The 17,559-nt window shown below is 41.3% G+C and overlaps 1 protein-coding gene across 3 annotated transcripts in view; it reads right to left on the bottom strand.

Annotated features, from left to right (window-relative positions):
* Window positions 1–816: 816 nt before the first annotated feature.
* The window catches only part of BMPR1B (bone morphogenetic protein receptor type 1B), a 95,869-nt gene continuing 79,126 nt past the window's right edge, over window positions 817–17,559 (bottom strand). For all 3 annotated transcript variants that reach the window (XM_056489840.1, XM_056489841.1, XM_056489839.1), the window contains exons 5-11: window positions 13,714–13,810; window positions 12,737–12,875; window positions 7,974–8,166; window positions 7,201–7,498; window positions 4,755–4,930; window positions 3,368–3,498; window positions 817–2,712 (exon numbers count right to left, since the gene is read on the bottom strand). In XM_056489840.1, the coding sequence (XP_056345815.1) occupies window positions 2,587–2,712; window positions 3,368–3,498; window positions 4,755–4,930; window positions 7,201–7,498; window positions 7,974–8,166; window positions 12,737–12,875; window positions 13,714–13,810 (1,160 nt within the window). In that variant the 3' untranslated portion in view covers window positions 817–2,586. The remainder of the gene's footprint in view (window positions 2,713–3,367; window positions 3,499–4,754; window positions 4,931–7,200; window positions 7,499–7,973; window positions 8,167–12,736; window positions 12,876–13,713; window positions 13,811–17,559) is intronic.

Genomic DNA, 17,559 nt, shown 5'->3' with positions numbered 1-17,559 from the left:
TGGACCAAAAAAAAGATAAGATTTGCTCAGGAAACCAGTGACTGGCCCTTTCTCTTGCAACACACACTGATGGCAGGTGCCAGGGGCATTCACTGCATGCCTCGTGCTGCCAGCTGGAAAAGCACCCTCCAAAACACTCCTGGGGAGAGAGCCCTCCTAATTAAAAAAGAAAAATAAATTCTACTTGAGGAGAGTAAAGGTGAAACACAACTAAAGAGGAAGGAAAGAAGCATCCCTGTTGTACAGCCTGGGACCTGCAGGTCCCATCCACTTCTTGGAGCTGAGAAATCTCTGTTCCATAGGGTGTGCTGGCTTTTGGGGGAAGGAATGAGACTAGAAACACGTGGCTCCATTCACTAAGACAAAAAGGTGAAGAGAGGCTGTGCTGTCCCCATCTTAGCCCACAAATCTCAAGGCCAAGGAGAGGAGTAAACAGCACTCTCAGCCTCACAAACATTTTTTAAGGACGGGAAAACCATCATGGCCCCCCCTGGGGCCAGGATTTGGTGTATCATTAACTCTCAGGGATTTTCTTTTTGTATTGCTTGGTAAATTTGGGTACAAGGAAACTGCACTGCAGAAAGAAAGCACTCTAATGAACAAAAGACTTCTGATTAAGCTTTTTAACACCTATCATCATGGAGGTCTTGCTGGTTCTCTTTAACCACACATTTTTCTCTGTTAGCTTGAAAGTATAAAATGGTAATTTTTCCAGCTAGAAATACCTTCAGGGAGCTGTTAAGCTAAACCCCAATTATATGCCTACCTACCACAAATAAATCAGTTTTGTTCAAATAGGGAAAAAAAAAAAAAAAAAAAAAAAAAAGCCAAGAAAAAAAGAAACATTACAGAAGTGCTGAGGCTAAATCCTGCATGGCAATTATTTCAGTTCTGAAATAGGCTTAGCATAATCAAAGCAGCATTTGTAAGGACTTATTTCAAAATTAAGCTGAACACCATCTAATAAGACAACATAGGCAGGCAGGAAAATTCTCAAAAACAGATGAAGGGTAAAAAAGAGTAAACCAGTAACTCCCATGCAGCTCAGCTCTGGTAATCCGACAAAGAACAGAACCTTTCCAAAGAAAACACTTCCCAGGGTATATTTCACCTCTCATTTCCCCTTCTGTAGCATTAGCATTGCTCCAACTGCTGCAGCCCCAGGAAGGAGGAACAGGGAAAGACAGAAAATACATGTCCCACTGCCTTCCTCCCTGACAGCTCCTCTTGCTGGGAACCACAGTGCTACACAGCCCCAGCCTGGCAGATGAGCCTGTGGCTGCCAAGGTGTGGAGGCTGCTGGAAATGCCACCCAAAATAGTCATGCAGATAAAGCCTGAACCAATGGTTTGGTTTGTGTGTGAAGTGCTGAGGCAGGTACCCAGTGCTGCCCACGGTTCCCAGCTCTCACCACCCACCCCATGAGTCCCACGCTCCCTCCCTGTCACTTCCTACTACAGCCTCAAGGCACCACACTCCTCTTCCTCACACTCAAGGAAAAATGGCTGTCACTCCAGAAATGGGCACTTCTGAGGTTTTTCACTTTCCCTTAAAAAAGAGAACACAGATTTTTATTTTTTTCCCCCCTCATTTTTTACACAAACGAAAGAACAAGTTAATAATTCCTTCTCACAAGGAATTTCCTCTTAAACAGTGGTTGTTTGTGGGTGCTAGCAGTTTCAAATTACCCACCAGATTCAAATGTGTACTTCATTTCCACTCACACACAAAATACTTTATTTTGCAGTGGGGGAAAAGGAAGGGAAAAAAAAAAGCCAAGAAAAAGGGCACTTGTTTATCACTGTGGTACTATCCCTATCAGGTTTCCTGGAAACATGAAGGTCTTCTTTAAACTAGTCACACCAAATCATATTCATACAGCTCCCAAGTACCTTAAAGGAAGCATGACCTTCCCTGGGACAGGCCACCCACAGGAATCAGGCCACCCACTCCAACAGGAATGGCAAGGATGTAATTGGGCTCCATCCCTGTACTGTGAGAATCACTTGCACGTGCAGGGTTTGCAAAGTTATCTCCACAAATAGGTGACTTTTAAGGCAGGCTCCACTACAGCTCCTCTGAGCTACACAGACCCACTCACCCCTTTTTTTTTTTTTTTTTTTTTTTAATGAAGGAGTGCAATAATCTTTTTGGAAATTAAAAAGTTGTTTTGCTTTCATTTTCAGCAGTTTCCTCCAATTTTTTTTTTAATGTAACAATATACATCTTTTTTACTTCTAACCCAAAAGTTTTATTTTCATAAAATTTAAAGCAGTGTCTTTTTAAACAATCAAAATAATAATAATAACAATAATAATAATAAAATAATAAGTGGCTTTCATGGAAAGCAACATGCATAATCTTAAACCAGTTACTAAAACTGTATTTCCCCATGTAAACAAGGGCAGACAAGCCTCCTCAATCTTGCGTGTCAAAATTCAGGTGATTTTTGCAATGGATAGTCTCCTCAAAAACTCCCAGCTGCTCTTCAGCGACTCCTCCATTCAAGGTACTCAGCAAAGAGTTGTGATAATCTTCAGGATTTCTGCCTGCACAAGAAGTCCATGAGAGCTGCCCGTGGCAGAGTCAGAGTTTGATGTCCTGGGACTCTGACATTTTGGCGAGGGTTTTCTTGACGCGCAGGGCGGTGAGGCGGGAGGCAGGGCTGTGCGCCCAGCACTCCATCATCAGCTTCCCCATCTGCCGCAGGCACTGCCGAGAGAGCCACACACAGCCCGTCACACTGCAGGGCTGCCAGACTGAGGGGAAAGGGCACAGCCTCCAAGGGTTACACAGAAACACTGCCCACACCAGCCAAACGCCTTTCGTGCAGATTAATGCAATTTTATAAATGCATTTTCGGTAATGCACGAGCACCGTGTAGTAACAAATTAATCTTTTAATGCTGGAGTGCCTGGGGTGGGATTACCAAGGATGCTAACCAATTAATCAAGAGCAGCTATTGCAATAAGCCCCCTCAGTCCTTGACACACAGGGTAGCAGACCAAACACTGAGTGGCACCACACAAAAGCCCTTTCTATGACTGATACTCTTCCTCCGGAGCTTCCAGCCCCAATCTGAAGGCTCAGAGGGATCTGACTAGAAAGAGGATGAGGCAGGTGAGTTTTGATTAGATCTTCTCACACTGGCTGTTGCACAAGACCTCAAGCAGCCCAGGGAGGTTGTTTTCCTGCCTCACATTCACCAATCTCGTGCCACCTAAATCTTCCACCTCCCCGCGGAATATTCATCTACATGCTGCTATTCCCAAAGCATCCTCCCCCCTCAAAATGAAGCAGAACTGGGTCAATCTCACTGGTAACTCAGATTAAAAGCACAGACTGTGTGTTGGGAGGGCTGAGGTACCTCATCACTGCTCCATCTGTTGGGAAAGGAGGGGCGCAGTCTCTTGATGCACACGATCTCCCGCATGTCCTCGTACGAGGGGTCGCTGGGCACCAGGTCGTGGTATGGAAGCTGGTATTCCTCCACTATTCCTGGAAGAAGCAATTAGTAGCCTGTCACTTGCAGGAAAAAAAACTTCCACTCCCCTCTTCCCCTCTCATTTTATAACAGATTGGCCATACTGTCTAACAGTTGGGTGTGCTGCCCTTAAAAAGGACTTGCCTGCACTAGAAGTTTATTCCACAGTCAAGTTCCAATGTAACCACTGCTGTGTAAAGACTGGCCCAGGTACCTTAACCCAAAAGTGTAGCAACTTGCCAAGTGAGAATTTCTACCACTGCTGCCCAGTCCAGCAATCTCTAGTAAGTTCTCACAGAAAGAGCTATAAGCATAGAGTCTGTATCAGAGTAATGTGAGAGAGAGCTAACCTTGAGCTAGGTCTCCTTCTTATCAGCAGACCTGGTAAATACTAAAGGGCATTTCTGTGCCTTTTCAGAACATGGCAAGGTAGGTACCATTCTTTGTGCATAGCAACAATAACAAAAAAAATTACAGATTTCACCTCACAATACTGCAAACTCATCACCAGCTTTTAAACACAGGGATCCTGCTGTTCACTGGCAACATTCAGCTCCTCTAGGATGAGCACTCAGCACAATACTGAAGGATTTAAAGATCCATAAGGTATGCTGCAGGTAGCAGATACCCAAGAGAGACATGTTCTACTCTCACCACCAAACTGGCACAGAACTGCTACCAAGTAATTTCTGTGCATTTAACTTTATCAGTGGCAAAACAGAGATAACAACACCCACCACTTCTGTACTACACTGAGCTCTACATGCAGAAAGAGGGAAATGAAACACATCACTGGTATGATAGTGATGTAATAAGTGCCACTTCCCTCCAGGATTTTGCTACTTGTCTTGTAAACAGACTATTTATTTCAAAAAGTAGCTCAGCAAATCCCAAATTGTTTGTCCCCCTCCTTTTATTTAACTCTTAACTAAACTAAGAAACCATGACTTTCTTTCTACTAAATTAGCTGAACACTCCTAGTCCAGCAGCAATGTGATCCTTTTAGGAAAGGCCCCCAATTGAGTTCCACACTTCCTCAGTGCAGGCATCTACTGGCTTCAAATGAACCATTAAAATACAGTCTAAATCTCTGCTGTTCAGATAGCACTGACTGATGCTTTAAAATAAGTTTCAACAAGAGAACAGCTATTAAAAGAGTTACCTGTATGGGTTTACCCACATTTGTTTATTACTGTAAAAACAATTACCCAGAGAAAAAGGTGTAATGGAGGTTCACTGACACAATTAAAGTGATCTCCCAGCTCTTTACCTCCTGAAACACATCTCCTTGCTATCTCCCAAAGGATGAGTCCAAAACTGTACATATCAGCCATGATGTAGGACTGAAAGTGATTTCTATTCAAGCTTTCATCCAGCACCTCAGGAGGCATATAACGTTTTGTTCCTACACGGGTATTTGGAGGGATGTCTACCTCATTTGTATCACTGAAAGAAAAAGAAGGAGACAAAAAGGGCATCAAACATGCAGTAAAGTGGCTTGAAAAGAAAGCAATTTAGATGGAATAAGTACTAAATCCATACCACATCCACTCTCAAACAAGGTCAAAAGTAATGCATAATCTTAATGGAACAATTCTTGCAAGAAAAGCCTCTTAGTGTGAAGGCAACCCTCCTTAAAAGGCTGACCTGCCTGAGGCTATGTTAAGCATTCAAATGCAGAACCACAATGGAGATAAGACTCAACAGGGATGCTGTAACATTTGTGAGATTTCATTAGCATTAGCCAGAGCTCTAATGTTAGTGATAACAATCAAATCTTCATTAAAGGCTGCTTCCTTAACATACTCCACCACCTAATGCTTTGGTCTTAGCAATTAATGGGGGACCCTAAGTAGCTGAGGCAGTATCTCTTAGCTGTAGCAAATCAGATCTGCAAGGAAGATGAATCTATTATTTTTTGCATGCATTATGTTTGAACCCTCACAACCTTTACACATCAAGACATGCAGACACAAAGATATAAATGCATAAAAACATCTAAGCAAATGTCTCACACCTCACACTGACCAGAAGAGACAACATACAGGAAAAAAAATCCCCATTAATTATGTGAATGGATTTTTGCTTTTCTTATTAACTCAGATTCAGCTACATCAGTTCCAATATATTTAAAATCTTAATATATGGCATTTCTTTTGGTTTGCTTAAAAATATCTGTTTTCCTTTCCTCACCTTTAAAAAGTATGTATTTTAAATATGATGGATACAACAGAAGCTCACAGAATAACTGTATTTCTATACTTTTCTTCATGCACAAAATTTTTCTTTTTCACCTACTGATATGAAGAAAAGCTGAGTCTGGTACAACCAGTCACCTACACAGTCATTGAATCATATATATGCTAGTGGCACTACTGTACACCTCCAAGAATGCAACATAAATGCAGTGACCTGCACGATCTTGCAATATTTCAGGTGAAATGGAAACACAAATAATTTTCCTAGAATTGTTAGCTTCAGCAGAGAAACTCCTTCCAACTATTTTGTGTTCCTGGTTGTTGCATGAGAAATGCTGTCTGAGGAAGGATTCAGTATGAAAACAAGCCAAGTACACGGTGCAAATTCCATCTGGAGTGTGAAAAATCCATATTTCACCTTCTTTTGTAGCAGCACTTGGCAATTCCTAGCTCTTCTTCATTCACAGCTAAGCAGTCTGCTGCTCTGTATTTGCCAGGCAAAGCACACCTGCAAAGGGTGAATTTCTTCCCTGAAACTTTTTAATAGTGTATTTTCAAGTTGTTGTTTTCTAGGCCTCTGTTCCTCACAGAAAAATATTCCTTTCTTGTCTCCCAAAGAAAGGTCAGGCTCATAAAGGAACTGCCTCACCAAGGAACCTGGTGCCTTTCCTTTCACTCTGAATAATTCCAGTTCAAGATTTGTACAGAATTCTTGATTTTTTTTTTAATACTCCAGAGAGTGCAGGGTTTCGAAGCTGACCTCTGAAACGGAAACCTTCAGTCTATGTATTCTGGACACATTTCTGTGTACAGAAAAATCAGAAGCTTTGGAACACGCGTCTCCACCGCCAGGACCACCGCTGAGAGCTCAAGCTCCTTTTGAACACAGCTGTCAGAGATCAGTGTCTCCTTATGAATCCCAGGAGTGAGTAAGTTCTACTTGCCTGCTCTTTCTAAGTTGTTTAAACACACAACCATTTTTTAAAATCAAATTTAAAAGCCATTTCAAAAATCAAATCTGTACTTCGGCAATTTGATTTGTTAGGAAATGAAACAAAAGGCAGCCCAAATGGGGTCCTTTTCAATAAATCCTAGTTAGTAACTCCTGCAAATTATCAGTATTTTTCTCTCCAAGTTGAGAGTGAATTTTCATGGGATCAGACAAGCTGAATGCTTCAGTGACAAGCTCAGTGACATGACTTCAGCCTGTCAGTGCTGCAGACTTCACTGCATGTCAGCAATACCAGGGTAGGTATGGAGAACAGAGTGATGAAAACTGAACCTTTATGCAAACACAGCTAATGTGCCCAAATAATCAAAAAGCAACTATTTATACACCTGCATGAGGTATTGGCATGACCTTCTCCCCCACTCAGGTAACCTCACACACAGATGAGCAGAGCCCAGGTGTGCACACACACTGCTGGTGCTTGCCCACACGTGCACACTCAGCCAACAACCAAGGAACTTCTACACCTGATTTATCAACTTCTCCCCAGCCCCCTCTCTTCCACTCACCTGATAAATTTAACAGCCAAGCCCAAATCTGCTATGCAGCAGGTGCCATTCTTTTTCACCAGGATATTCTTACTCTTTAGGTCACGGTGGGCAATAGCAGGTTTGCCCTGAGTGCTGAAGATCTCAGTGTGCAGGTGGCACAAGCCACTGACAGAGGAGTAAGCCAGTTTCAGCATGGCCTTTGTGTCCAAAGTAGTAGATTTTAGATAATCATAAAGTGAGCCATTCTCATGGTAGTCAGTGATAAGATACAGCTGGGTCCAAGATCCTGTACCTTTGATATCTGCAGCAATGAATCCTTCAAAAAGAAAAAGAAAAAAAAAGATATTTTCAAATTAATGAAATTAAAGCTTCTCATGGGTTTCTTTTTTTTTTTTTTTTTTTTTTTTTGACTGCTCAGAACCCTGGACTGTCACCCATTTCAGTAGTTTTGTTTTAATAACATATTTAATTCCTTTCATTTTACTTACATGAAACTGTGCCTCACCTCTAGCATTTAATGTACTTTCAGAAGCCCAGATATGGATATACCAGTGGCTGAAACAGACATGTTGTGTTTGGAATAACAACCCCCAAACCCCATTATTTTTTAACTTTTATTTATGTTTCAGTAATCCTTTAAACAACTTTCCTTTGAAAAACACTGGGTGGCTAATTGCAGAGCACAGAAGGAAACAAAGCACATCGGAAAGGACATCAGATAACAGCAAATACAAAATTGCTAATCTTAAAAACCTGTTCACTATCAAATAATTCTCTTTGGCTTCACTCACCAAGAATATTTTCATGTCTCATCAGGACAGTCTGGTAGATTTCTGTTTCTCTGAACCAGCTGGCCTCCTCTGTAGTAAAAAACACTTTCACTGCTACCTTTTCACCACGCCACTTTCCCATCCAGACTTCTCCATAGCGCCCTTTTCCAATCTGCTTCACCATCTGAATCTGTTTTGCAATGGTCCTTTGAACCTGTGAAATGCCAAGGCAGATCTTACACCTTGCTCAGAGGAAACCCCTGCATTCCCCTCCCTCCTGCTGTGTCTGCTCCCCACCCAGCCAGCCCAGAACAGAGTGGGATATGCAGCCATGGATTTCAGCAACCCTCCACAATTGCAGAGAAGCCTTTCCATGCATACTCAAGATATACTGTGGTCTCTCAAAAACTACACCAGGCAGTGTACAGGAAATGTTTGTCTCTGCACTTTGAATTTTTTATTTTTCTGCAGGATGTAGCGCTTGGTGGAGTTCTTGTTGTTATTTTTGGGTAAGTTTTGACAGAAAACACTCCTGGTCGCCTCAATGCAGTCCAAATTCCAAAGGGGTAGGAAACACATTTTAATTAATATAAGGATGCTGGTTACTTAGTCAACACTGCTGACACTGCTGAGACTCAAGACTAGGGCTCACAAGAGCCAAAAGCCTATTAGAGCTCCAAAACTATCAAAATTTAAAAATTACTTTTTTTTTTTTTTGATGATACTTCCTATCACTTTCCTTGAAATTGTCACGCCTAATTATTTCAAAATATACATCTGTGTTAGGAACCTCAACAACTACTTACAGAGTTAAAACACATGTGCCTACATTGATTTTATAATCACAATAACATATTAATAAAAAGCAACTTCCCCCCAAAATATTTGAAAGAACAGCTTTCCAGTGTCTGTGCCAGCTTTGTCCATGGCTGTACTGTGAGCTAAGCTAAAATCATGGGTATTGAAAGATCAATGTCCATGGCAGCACTGCAGAGATACTCTTCACAAGGATGACAGACTGCCTCTACATTTAATAAGCTTTTACAGCCACAAAAAATCTTGGACAAATGGAGACTAATAATCTCATCAGATTTGAGCATGTCTGCAGATCATGTCTTTCTAAAAATTCACAAATAAAAATGCAAGTGATTGCTGCAACACAGCTCACTGGTGTTGGGGCTTACTCTGCCCCACCCTAATATAACAGGTGATTAAAATACCACCCTCTTGTGCTACAGCATTGCCAGTTCAATCCACAGCTAATGAGTTTTGTCTGGTAGGATTGGTAAAATTTTGAAAGAATATTGCCACCAATCCAAGGAGATTTTCATCTGGACAAGTTCAAATTTGTGGCCTCTTGCTCCATTTTGCCACCATCCAGATACAAACCACCAGTAGCAAGTGAATTTATTGCAGCAAGTGAATCTAACTGCCCTAACTGAATCCCTACAAAATCATATTCATTTCATGAAATCCAAAATGTTTTTGCAATCTTGGCTGACAGAAATGAGAAAAACTTGATTTTGAAAATCATTTTCTTCCTTTGTTATGCTTGGGAAGCCTAGTGGAAACCACCAGACTGGTAATGCCAGGCAGGACTGCCACAACCCCACTGCAGCATGAATGTGCATCCAAAGACAAACTCAAAACCTATTTGGTCAGGTCTATCTTCATTCATTTTTTTTAAGTAAACCACTGGTTTTCATCTTGGATAATTTTAAGAAGAAAAACATAACGTGGTATTTATGTAAAGCTATTTCAAATATCCCAGTTTTCTTCTTCTGTCATTTAAACAGAATTCCAATTTTCCAGCCCTGCACTATATTATTAGATGTTCAAGATGGTAGCTTCAGTGCCATTATTTTTGATTAACATCAATGAAAGCCAACAATAGAGATTAGCCTTAATTTTTCAGATTGATTTATCTTTTATACTCTCATATAGTGATTGAACAATAGTTATATTACATTGGAATTTTGCTGTAACATTTTGTAATGTCATTTTAGCATTGTTGCTTTCTATTTTGCCCATTTAAAAAATGCATCCTGAACAATAATGTAGTTACAGCAAATAACTTAATTTGTGTAAATATATGTAATGGCATCATAAAGTACAGGCAATTACAATACTTAATGATGAAAAGTTCCTTATTAAATTACATTAGGAAAATGAAAAACACATTTCTGTTATGGGTTTTCAGGCGGCAGAATACTATGTGAAAGGCCTTAACCTGGTTTTGTCTTGCTAGAACTGGTCAAATGATTTCCTATGAACAATTTATTTTATTTTAAGGAATTCAGCTCCTTCTTGAATCATAAACCAATTATGATTTCTGAAACAAATAGGTTAATCAAAATTGTTGGCTGAACCAATTTCATAAGCATGCTGAATGATGTGCTCCTGTGAGTTATTTACACTGAGTGGGGCTGGGGGTTTCTTATTTCTTTTTAAATCTGTGTATTTTGCTTCTTGAGCTCTGTAAGCAACCAGGTAAGGTTACATGACCTTTTCTCTCGTCTCCCTGAGTGGAAACAATCCAATTACCAACTTATTTCTACTTTCCTGGCATTCAGCTAAATGTGTTCAGCTACTGCAGATGAAAATTTAGACAGAGCAACCTTTTGTAAATTTAATACTTTGAACCAAGAATTCATACCTATGGCTTGGATGCAGTCCCTTGAAAAGCAAAGTTCATTGGAAGGGAAATTATTAAAAAAATGTGTGAGAGCAAATGTGTGGAGACCAAATTGCAGTTCAGCAATCTCTTCAGACAGACCATTCTGCAGCATTTGACCTACAGCAAACTCTTCTGACAGAGGTACAGACAGGTCAGGAGAAAGAACTCTTGCTGCATGTCATCACACTGACAAATTCTTAGCCAATACTTGTTTTGGGTATAGTATTTGTACCCATTAGAATAAATGTTCTACACAGAAGAAAAACATTACTGGTTACGTAAGGTGACACTTTGCATTAAATTTGCATCTTACTTTCCCGAATTTATAACCCTGGATGTTTCAGTCCATGCATAAGGAACAAGGTTAAAAACAAACTCTTGCACAATAAAGAGCAGAGCATCATTGCCAGGCACTCTCTATACACTTGTTTCAGGCATGGGCCCAGAGGGATCACTCTGCATTTCTGGTGAACTCACAGTGGTTGTAGCTGTCTGGGAAATGCAGCAAACATCCATTGCTAAGTGCAAGACCCACTTTCTTCTTTTCCACCCAAAATCATTACCTACAGAAACAACTGTATGTGATTTTTGTAAGCAGGGGAGATGGGGGAGAAGATTTCCTGGAGGAAAAGCATTTGCTCCAGTGTCTGCAAAGTCTCTAAGCTTGAGAGAAGTGGACTGGCAGAAGACTGGATGGTTTCTGCCTCATGGAGCAGTAGCACAGCAGCTACATAGCAGGAGCTGGTTTTCCCATTCAGTACAAGAGCAGACCTGGGGACACCACTGAGACCACAGATGTCTCCTTCAAACTGCTCACTGGGACAGAGGAAGGCACAAAGAACAAGCAGACATAACCAGCACTGCTCCAGCTTTTTTGGGATGAAGGACTGAGCCATGCACTGCTGTGAGGTGCCCCAGGGCACCTGCTACCCATATGGGCTGCTGGAATCACATCCTCTCAGAGAACTACAACCAAGTCCCCTGCATTTGCTCTTAATTATTATACTTTCTTCTGTCATTGGAACAAGTGAAGACAAAGACCTTGATGTGGCAGATATTATTAAAAAAAAAAAAAACCCAAGAAACAACCAAACCCCAAAGCAAAAAAGGAAATAATCCCTCACAATTAAATCAACTGGAAACTCATTAGGAAGAGTCCTAAAGTGCACACGAGATCTCTCCCTTTTCAATGGGTGCTAGAAGGATATTGGTATGGGATAGGACAGAGCTTTCTTAAAGCCAAGAACAAACTCAACCTGTTGCTCAATTTCTAAGGAAATATAAAAATTCTCATTTGATGTCTTCTTTAGGGTGTTTAAAAAGTATGTGTGGGCAAAACTCAGACAGAAAGTACAGGGTACTTGGAAACTGGACAACACCTACAGTAAAAACATCACTACAAACTAATAGGTTTGGAAGACAGGAGGGATGCATGCACTCTGAAAAATTAAATCTATTCCAGTTTCTCAGAGGCATGTATTTTAAATAAGCAAGCTAGCTTTTTTATCAATTCTTTTCTACCAGTGATGATCCCCAGAAACAAAACCCCCTGTTGAACAGAACTTTGCTGCCACAGAATATTCTGCCCTTTCAGCAGGCTTAGTAACCGTGGAGTCTGTTCAGAAATAATCACAGACTCCATCCCTGTGCCTTTAACCTTTGAGACTGCCATACTACAAGGAAAAAAAAACAAAAAACCCTTGACTTCTGAATGCAAAGTGAAGCCTACAAAGACAAGTCACAGTTCCCTTTAGAAAAAGGCGACATGTCAGCGTTTGAAGCCCTATTGTGTGCTGCACATACAAAGGAAGAAAACAACATCACTGGGCCAGGCACTGGACTAAATCCTGATGTACTTCCATGAGCTCTCTTAGCCTGTACTTACTCCATGGTATCTAAAATAAGAAATGAACTGAGGTAGAAGAATAACTCTAACCTTTCCCCTGCTTCTAAAGCAGTTGCTCCCTAGTTTAAATTCTTGTCATTTCTGGTAGAGAAAAAAAAACCCAAACCTAAAACAAGAACTGAGGATGTGTAAATGTATTTTCCGTGCCTCCTCTCCCTCTGCACGTTTTTGAAATGTGCATTAATAGTGTTGCTTCCTTACCAGGAGAGGGAGCCCGGAGCCGCTCCCTGAGCTCTGGGACTGCTCGATCAAATCCTTCAGGGACTCTCCGGGGGGAATGTAGGTCTCATCCTGCTCCAGCCCGATGCTGTAGTGGGGCCTCGTCTCTTGGCGCTTGTACCTGGCGTTTTACACCAACACAAAGTGAGTTTGGATACAATGAACACGTGTGCAATGAATAATGCACATGTCCTTCTCACTGCCTTCATTCACAGACTAACAGCTCTCTCTGCTTCCCTGGGGAATGTGCTGGACTCGCTGGCCAAAATGTTTATTTTATTTTATTTTTAGCAACTGTTGCCAGCATCAAAATTCAAGTATAACACTCAAAGGCCATGCAGTCTGGGGTAAATTTGCAAAGCAACCTAATGTTTTCCATTCAGAAACTTAAATATGTCTAAAACACTGACCAAGTAAGTAACTTTATTTAACTGTCTGCAGTGCATTTCTAGGAGCCAGAGGAAGTAAGGTCATGAAATCTGGGAATATGTAAAGAATATGCCAAATTATTAAAATGCAATGTATGTAGATTATGATAACATTCTAGACACATTTACTGACATTCCTGTATTGTCTTCTTTTTTTTTTTTATGATCAGCTCTTCATCACATAAACAAATTTAGAAGTCTTAGATATATTTCCCTTATAAAAATTTCCCTATAAAATTTGTCCTTTGGCCTTCTCAGTAAAGAATAACCTGTGCTTCTACCTGAATGATGGTTTTTCAAGATGTTAAGTGAAACATTCTGTATGAAATACACCACACAGGTACATCTGTGAACAGCATAAATAAAATACACTTTTTTTTTTTTTTTTTTTTTTTTTTTTCTCATGATAAAATTACAGTTTCTCCTTTCTTTTCTTTCAGGTCCAATTCTATTTTTTTCAAATCCCTAAACCTATAAAAAGATAAATGTTGGGAGGAACATTAACAAGCTGCTAAAATATTCTTTATTTACCTGAAGTAGCAGAATATGATGATAAGCACCAGAAGGATGCTGCAAACAGTCACTGAAATCAGCAGGGCCTTGTGGTGAATGTCTCCTTCAGCAAAGTCTGGGGTTAAAAATGAGAAAGGTGGACAGTTTAGAAAGGGAGATGGTACAAAGTCAATGTCAGAAGTGCACTGAGATCATTTCCACTCTTTCCTTGTGATTCTTGTACAGGTTACCCCTGGATTTCCCAGGCATTTTGTGGGCTTCCTCTTTGACCCTCACTGACCAGGAGAGAACTGACACTTCCAAAAGCCTATTTTTTTTTTCTCAGTTTTCACTCAGGCAAAACATTGCCTTGATTTGCAATTCCCTGCTTGTCTCTGAATGAAAAATCAATCAAGACCTGTATCTCTGCGTCCTAACCTGATCAGCCAGGGCATACAAAAAATGCTGCCTTTTATAAACACTCAGATTAAGTAGCATCCTATTGAGCAGTTAATAATAATAATAATTAAAAAAAAAAAACACAAAAAACAACAAAAACAAAACAAAACAAAACAAAACAAAAAAATCCCCCACCAAACTGTATTTATCCATTTATCCATACAACCTCCAACAAGGCAGGCCATGAGAGGCCTTGAAAGTGCATTACTTCCATCATTACAGAAAAATTTGTCTCTTAGATCCTGTTTTAAACACCTGAGCAAGAATTTTCTTCTCCATTTGCACATAGCAGCCCTGTGTGCCAGAAAGTCCCTCCTATGCAGGTGAGCAAAACTATCCTTCCAGCAGCTTTCTGCACAACACTTTGAAAATAAAACGTGTCAAGTAACTTGTAGAAAATGCTATTGCATAAAAACTATTAAAATGTTTCAGTTAACCTTTGTATAGGAGACTGGTATTCTCCTTTAAAGTGTAACATTAATCTCCAAATTTGTATTCTCAGCTCAGGCAAGCGAGTCTGAGCTGCATGCATGCTTCTCTGCTGAAAAACAAAGACATCCAGCTCTATTCTTTTCTAAACTCCCCTCCCACCCAAACTCTCAAAATTATAGTATTTCAGCCTGTACATACACAAACCACCCTTCCAATAATGGGATAATGCAGGGCCATGTTTCCTGATGCTCTTCCAGCCTTGCTGTCTTGCATCCTTCTCTCCAATGTCTGACACATCAGAGAATGCAAGAAATCTATCCTTATTGACTGCTCCTGGAATGATGCTATTATGTTTCAGATTTACAAGGGTAATGAGACCAGCAAATTCCTAAGGGACTCTTAGTTTACTCCCAGACTCTTTTATTTTAAAGATTCAGTTTCTCCTTCTTTTTAGTTTTTTTTTTTTTTCTCCCAAACAATTTCTTTCCTTCCCCTTTCCACGACAGAGGTTACCCACCAACACACCTCCTGATCACACTGGTCATGTTTTAACCTGCCATTACCTGCTCTGGGAGCACTAACAATGTAAACATTCAGGCCATGGCTGATGCCTTTGAAAGGGGACACTGACACGATGTCTATCAGGAAAACACTCGAGCCCATCCTTCTGCCTGCCACAGCAGATTTATCCCTGGGCTGCGGGTCGAATCCGAGAGCCCGCCGGGGAATCCAGAGCTCTCCTGAAGGGCTGAGGGCTCTGCTTTGTGCTTTGTAAGCAGCCTGTGCCAGCCAGCACCTCCCTCTAAAACAGTTTCAGATGTCACAGCCCATCAGATGAATAAGCAGAGCACAGAGACCATAAAGGGTTTTCTGGGAGAAACCCGGATAACCACCCACAGCAAGGGTGCTCCCACTTCACAGAGCACAACACGATGGGCTTCTGGGCATGCCAGATGCAGAGGGAACAATTCAGATCTTATACTTGTGTCTGCTGGATGTTAAAGCCATGGAAATCCGTGCATTTTTGCAGACACTACTGCCCATGAAGCCGTTCACGCAGTCTGTGCACGTACAAGTATGTACATTTAGAGAGGGATGATAAACATGCTGAAATCTTGAATCAAATTCCCATAGTTTTTAGGGTTTAAGTGATCCAAATGTATGCTCCAAGTTTCTAATGGGCTTCTGCCATTCAGAAAAGTAAAGTCTGTTTTTCCCAGAGGCCAGAAGGCATTTTGGAGGTGCTGTGCAGCTCTCAGATGAACTTCACGCTCCAACACTGCAAGTTTCTTTGGGTACCCAAATGCAGTTATGGGAAGCAGGTGTAAGGAAAGCATGGAAGACACAAAGGAACATGTTCTGATCTCCTTGCTGGGAGCAGCTGACAAGACTCTGACCAGATGCAGAGCTGACCCTCTTGACAGTGGCACAGCTTCAGCAGTGGCTCACTGTGCACAGCACAGGCGTGCAACTGGCTCTCACAGGAGGGGAGAGTAAGTCCCATATGCCCTTCTATTTATTTGGCTATTTGAGAGGCAATACTGATGGTAGTGAGGTACTGTCCCACCTTTCAAACACTTCCTGTGTTTTTAAAGCATTTTGGCAGGATTTCATTTACTGGCTAACTTGAGGACTTCATGAACCTGCTGGTGTGCATGCGGACAACACAAGATTAAATAAATGCAAGCCCCATCCTTACACCAGCAGTGTCTGTTTGCTCTGCTGCACCAAGCCAGGCTGGCTGGTGACAGTGAAGCCCAGCAAACAGCACAGGAACAGCTCCATGTTGTAGGAAAACAGCGATACAGGCTGGTGTTAGCAGGGAGCTTGGTGAGACCAAGCTGCCTCTCTGTTTTTCTCCTGCAATTTCCCCCTCCTCCACCACTTGTTTCACTGTCATCAGAGGGACCATGCTGAGGAGTGCATTGAAAATGCCACCCAGAAGGTTCAGAAGTCAGCATATCAAAGGGAGAGGAGGCTGTCCTCCCACCCCAGGTCCCTCCAGTTCAGCATGTTACAGCTATCCAAGTAAAAACGGCAGTGAAATCTGAGGCGTGGAGACTGTGCACACATCAAACCCCATCATTCCTCCAATCATTCCCTTGCCCATTCATCACTGGCTATACAGGCAGGGAGCCAGACACGGTGGCACCACCACTTCTGCTTATATAGGCTCTAAATCAGTAAAGACATATTTCTCCTTCTGACTGGTCTCAGCCCCTGCTTTCGCTGGGATTTCCAGGAATATCTTTTATTGTTTAAAGCAGAGGTGTTATATCAGACCCAATTATGATTTTCATTTCCTTAATAAGACAGATGTATGGCTGGCACAAGGATTTAATGGTTTCTCTGGGATATTTTATCCTGCTAGCTCAGTACCAAGATGAGCTCAAAACTTAGGCTTAGCTGTTGTTTCTTCCATCTTACTTAGCAAGTCTTGCTTTGACCAGTGTTAATTTTTCTAGCTCTCACTTTCATGTATGTGGTCCTTTCTTTCCAGGGGGGAGAGGAGAAGGATAGAGTGTGGCATAAATCTTTCCTTGCAGCACATGCCAGGCCTGGAAAAGCACTTAGAGGACACAAGTCACTTGTCTTTGTAGCTGTTACCTTGGTGCAGAGGTCAATTTTCAGTTCAACAGCCTCTGACCTGCAGCTGCATGCTCTCCCTAGACTTTGTTTCCCATGAGGTATCACCTCAGATGTGAATTTACCAGAAGCCAAATTTCTGCTTGTTCTTTAGATGCTGAGGAGCATATGTATCTTTCATGGAACCCTGAAGGCCAGAAGGTTATTCCAAGAAGTTTATTCCAAGAAGTACTTACAGTTTATGTTAAACTTGATATACAATTCTAACATTACTCAGACAATCACACTAATCTAAATGCTTCCAGTAGAAACAATGATCACAGGGCTGGGCACTGGCAATAACATGTATTTGTACCTATTTTCAGTGAGGGTCTGTGGTTCAAACTATGGCTTTTTCTTCTGAGGCTT

Source organism: Oenanthe melanoleuca, chromosome 4 (genome assembly GCF_029582105.1).
Source record: "Oenanthe melanoleuca isolate GR-GAL-2019-014 chromosome 4, OMel1.0, whole genome shotgun sequence".
NCBI lineage: Eukaryota > Metazoa > Chordata > Aves > Passeriformes > Muscicapidae > Oenanthe > Oenanthe melanoleuca.
Note: the sequence above shows the minus strand (reverse complement) of the source record. Positions and strands in the feature narration are given on the sequence as shown.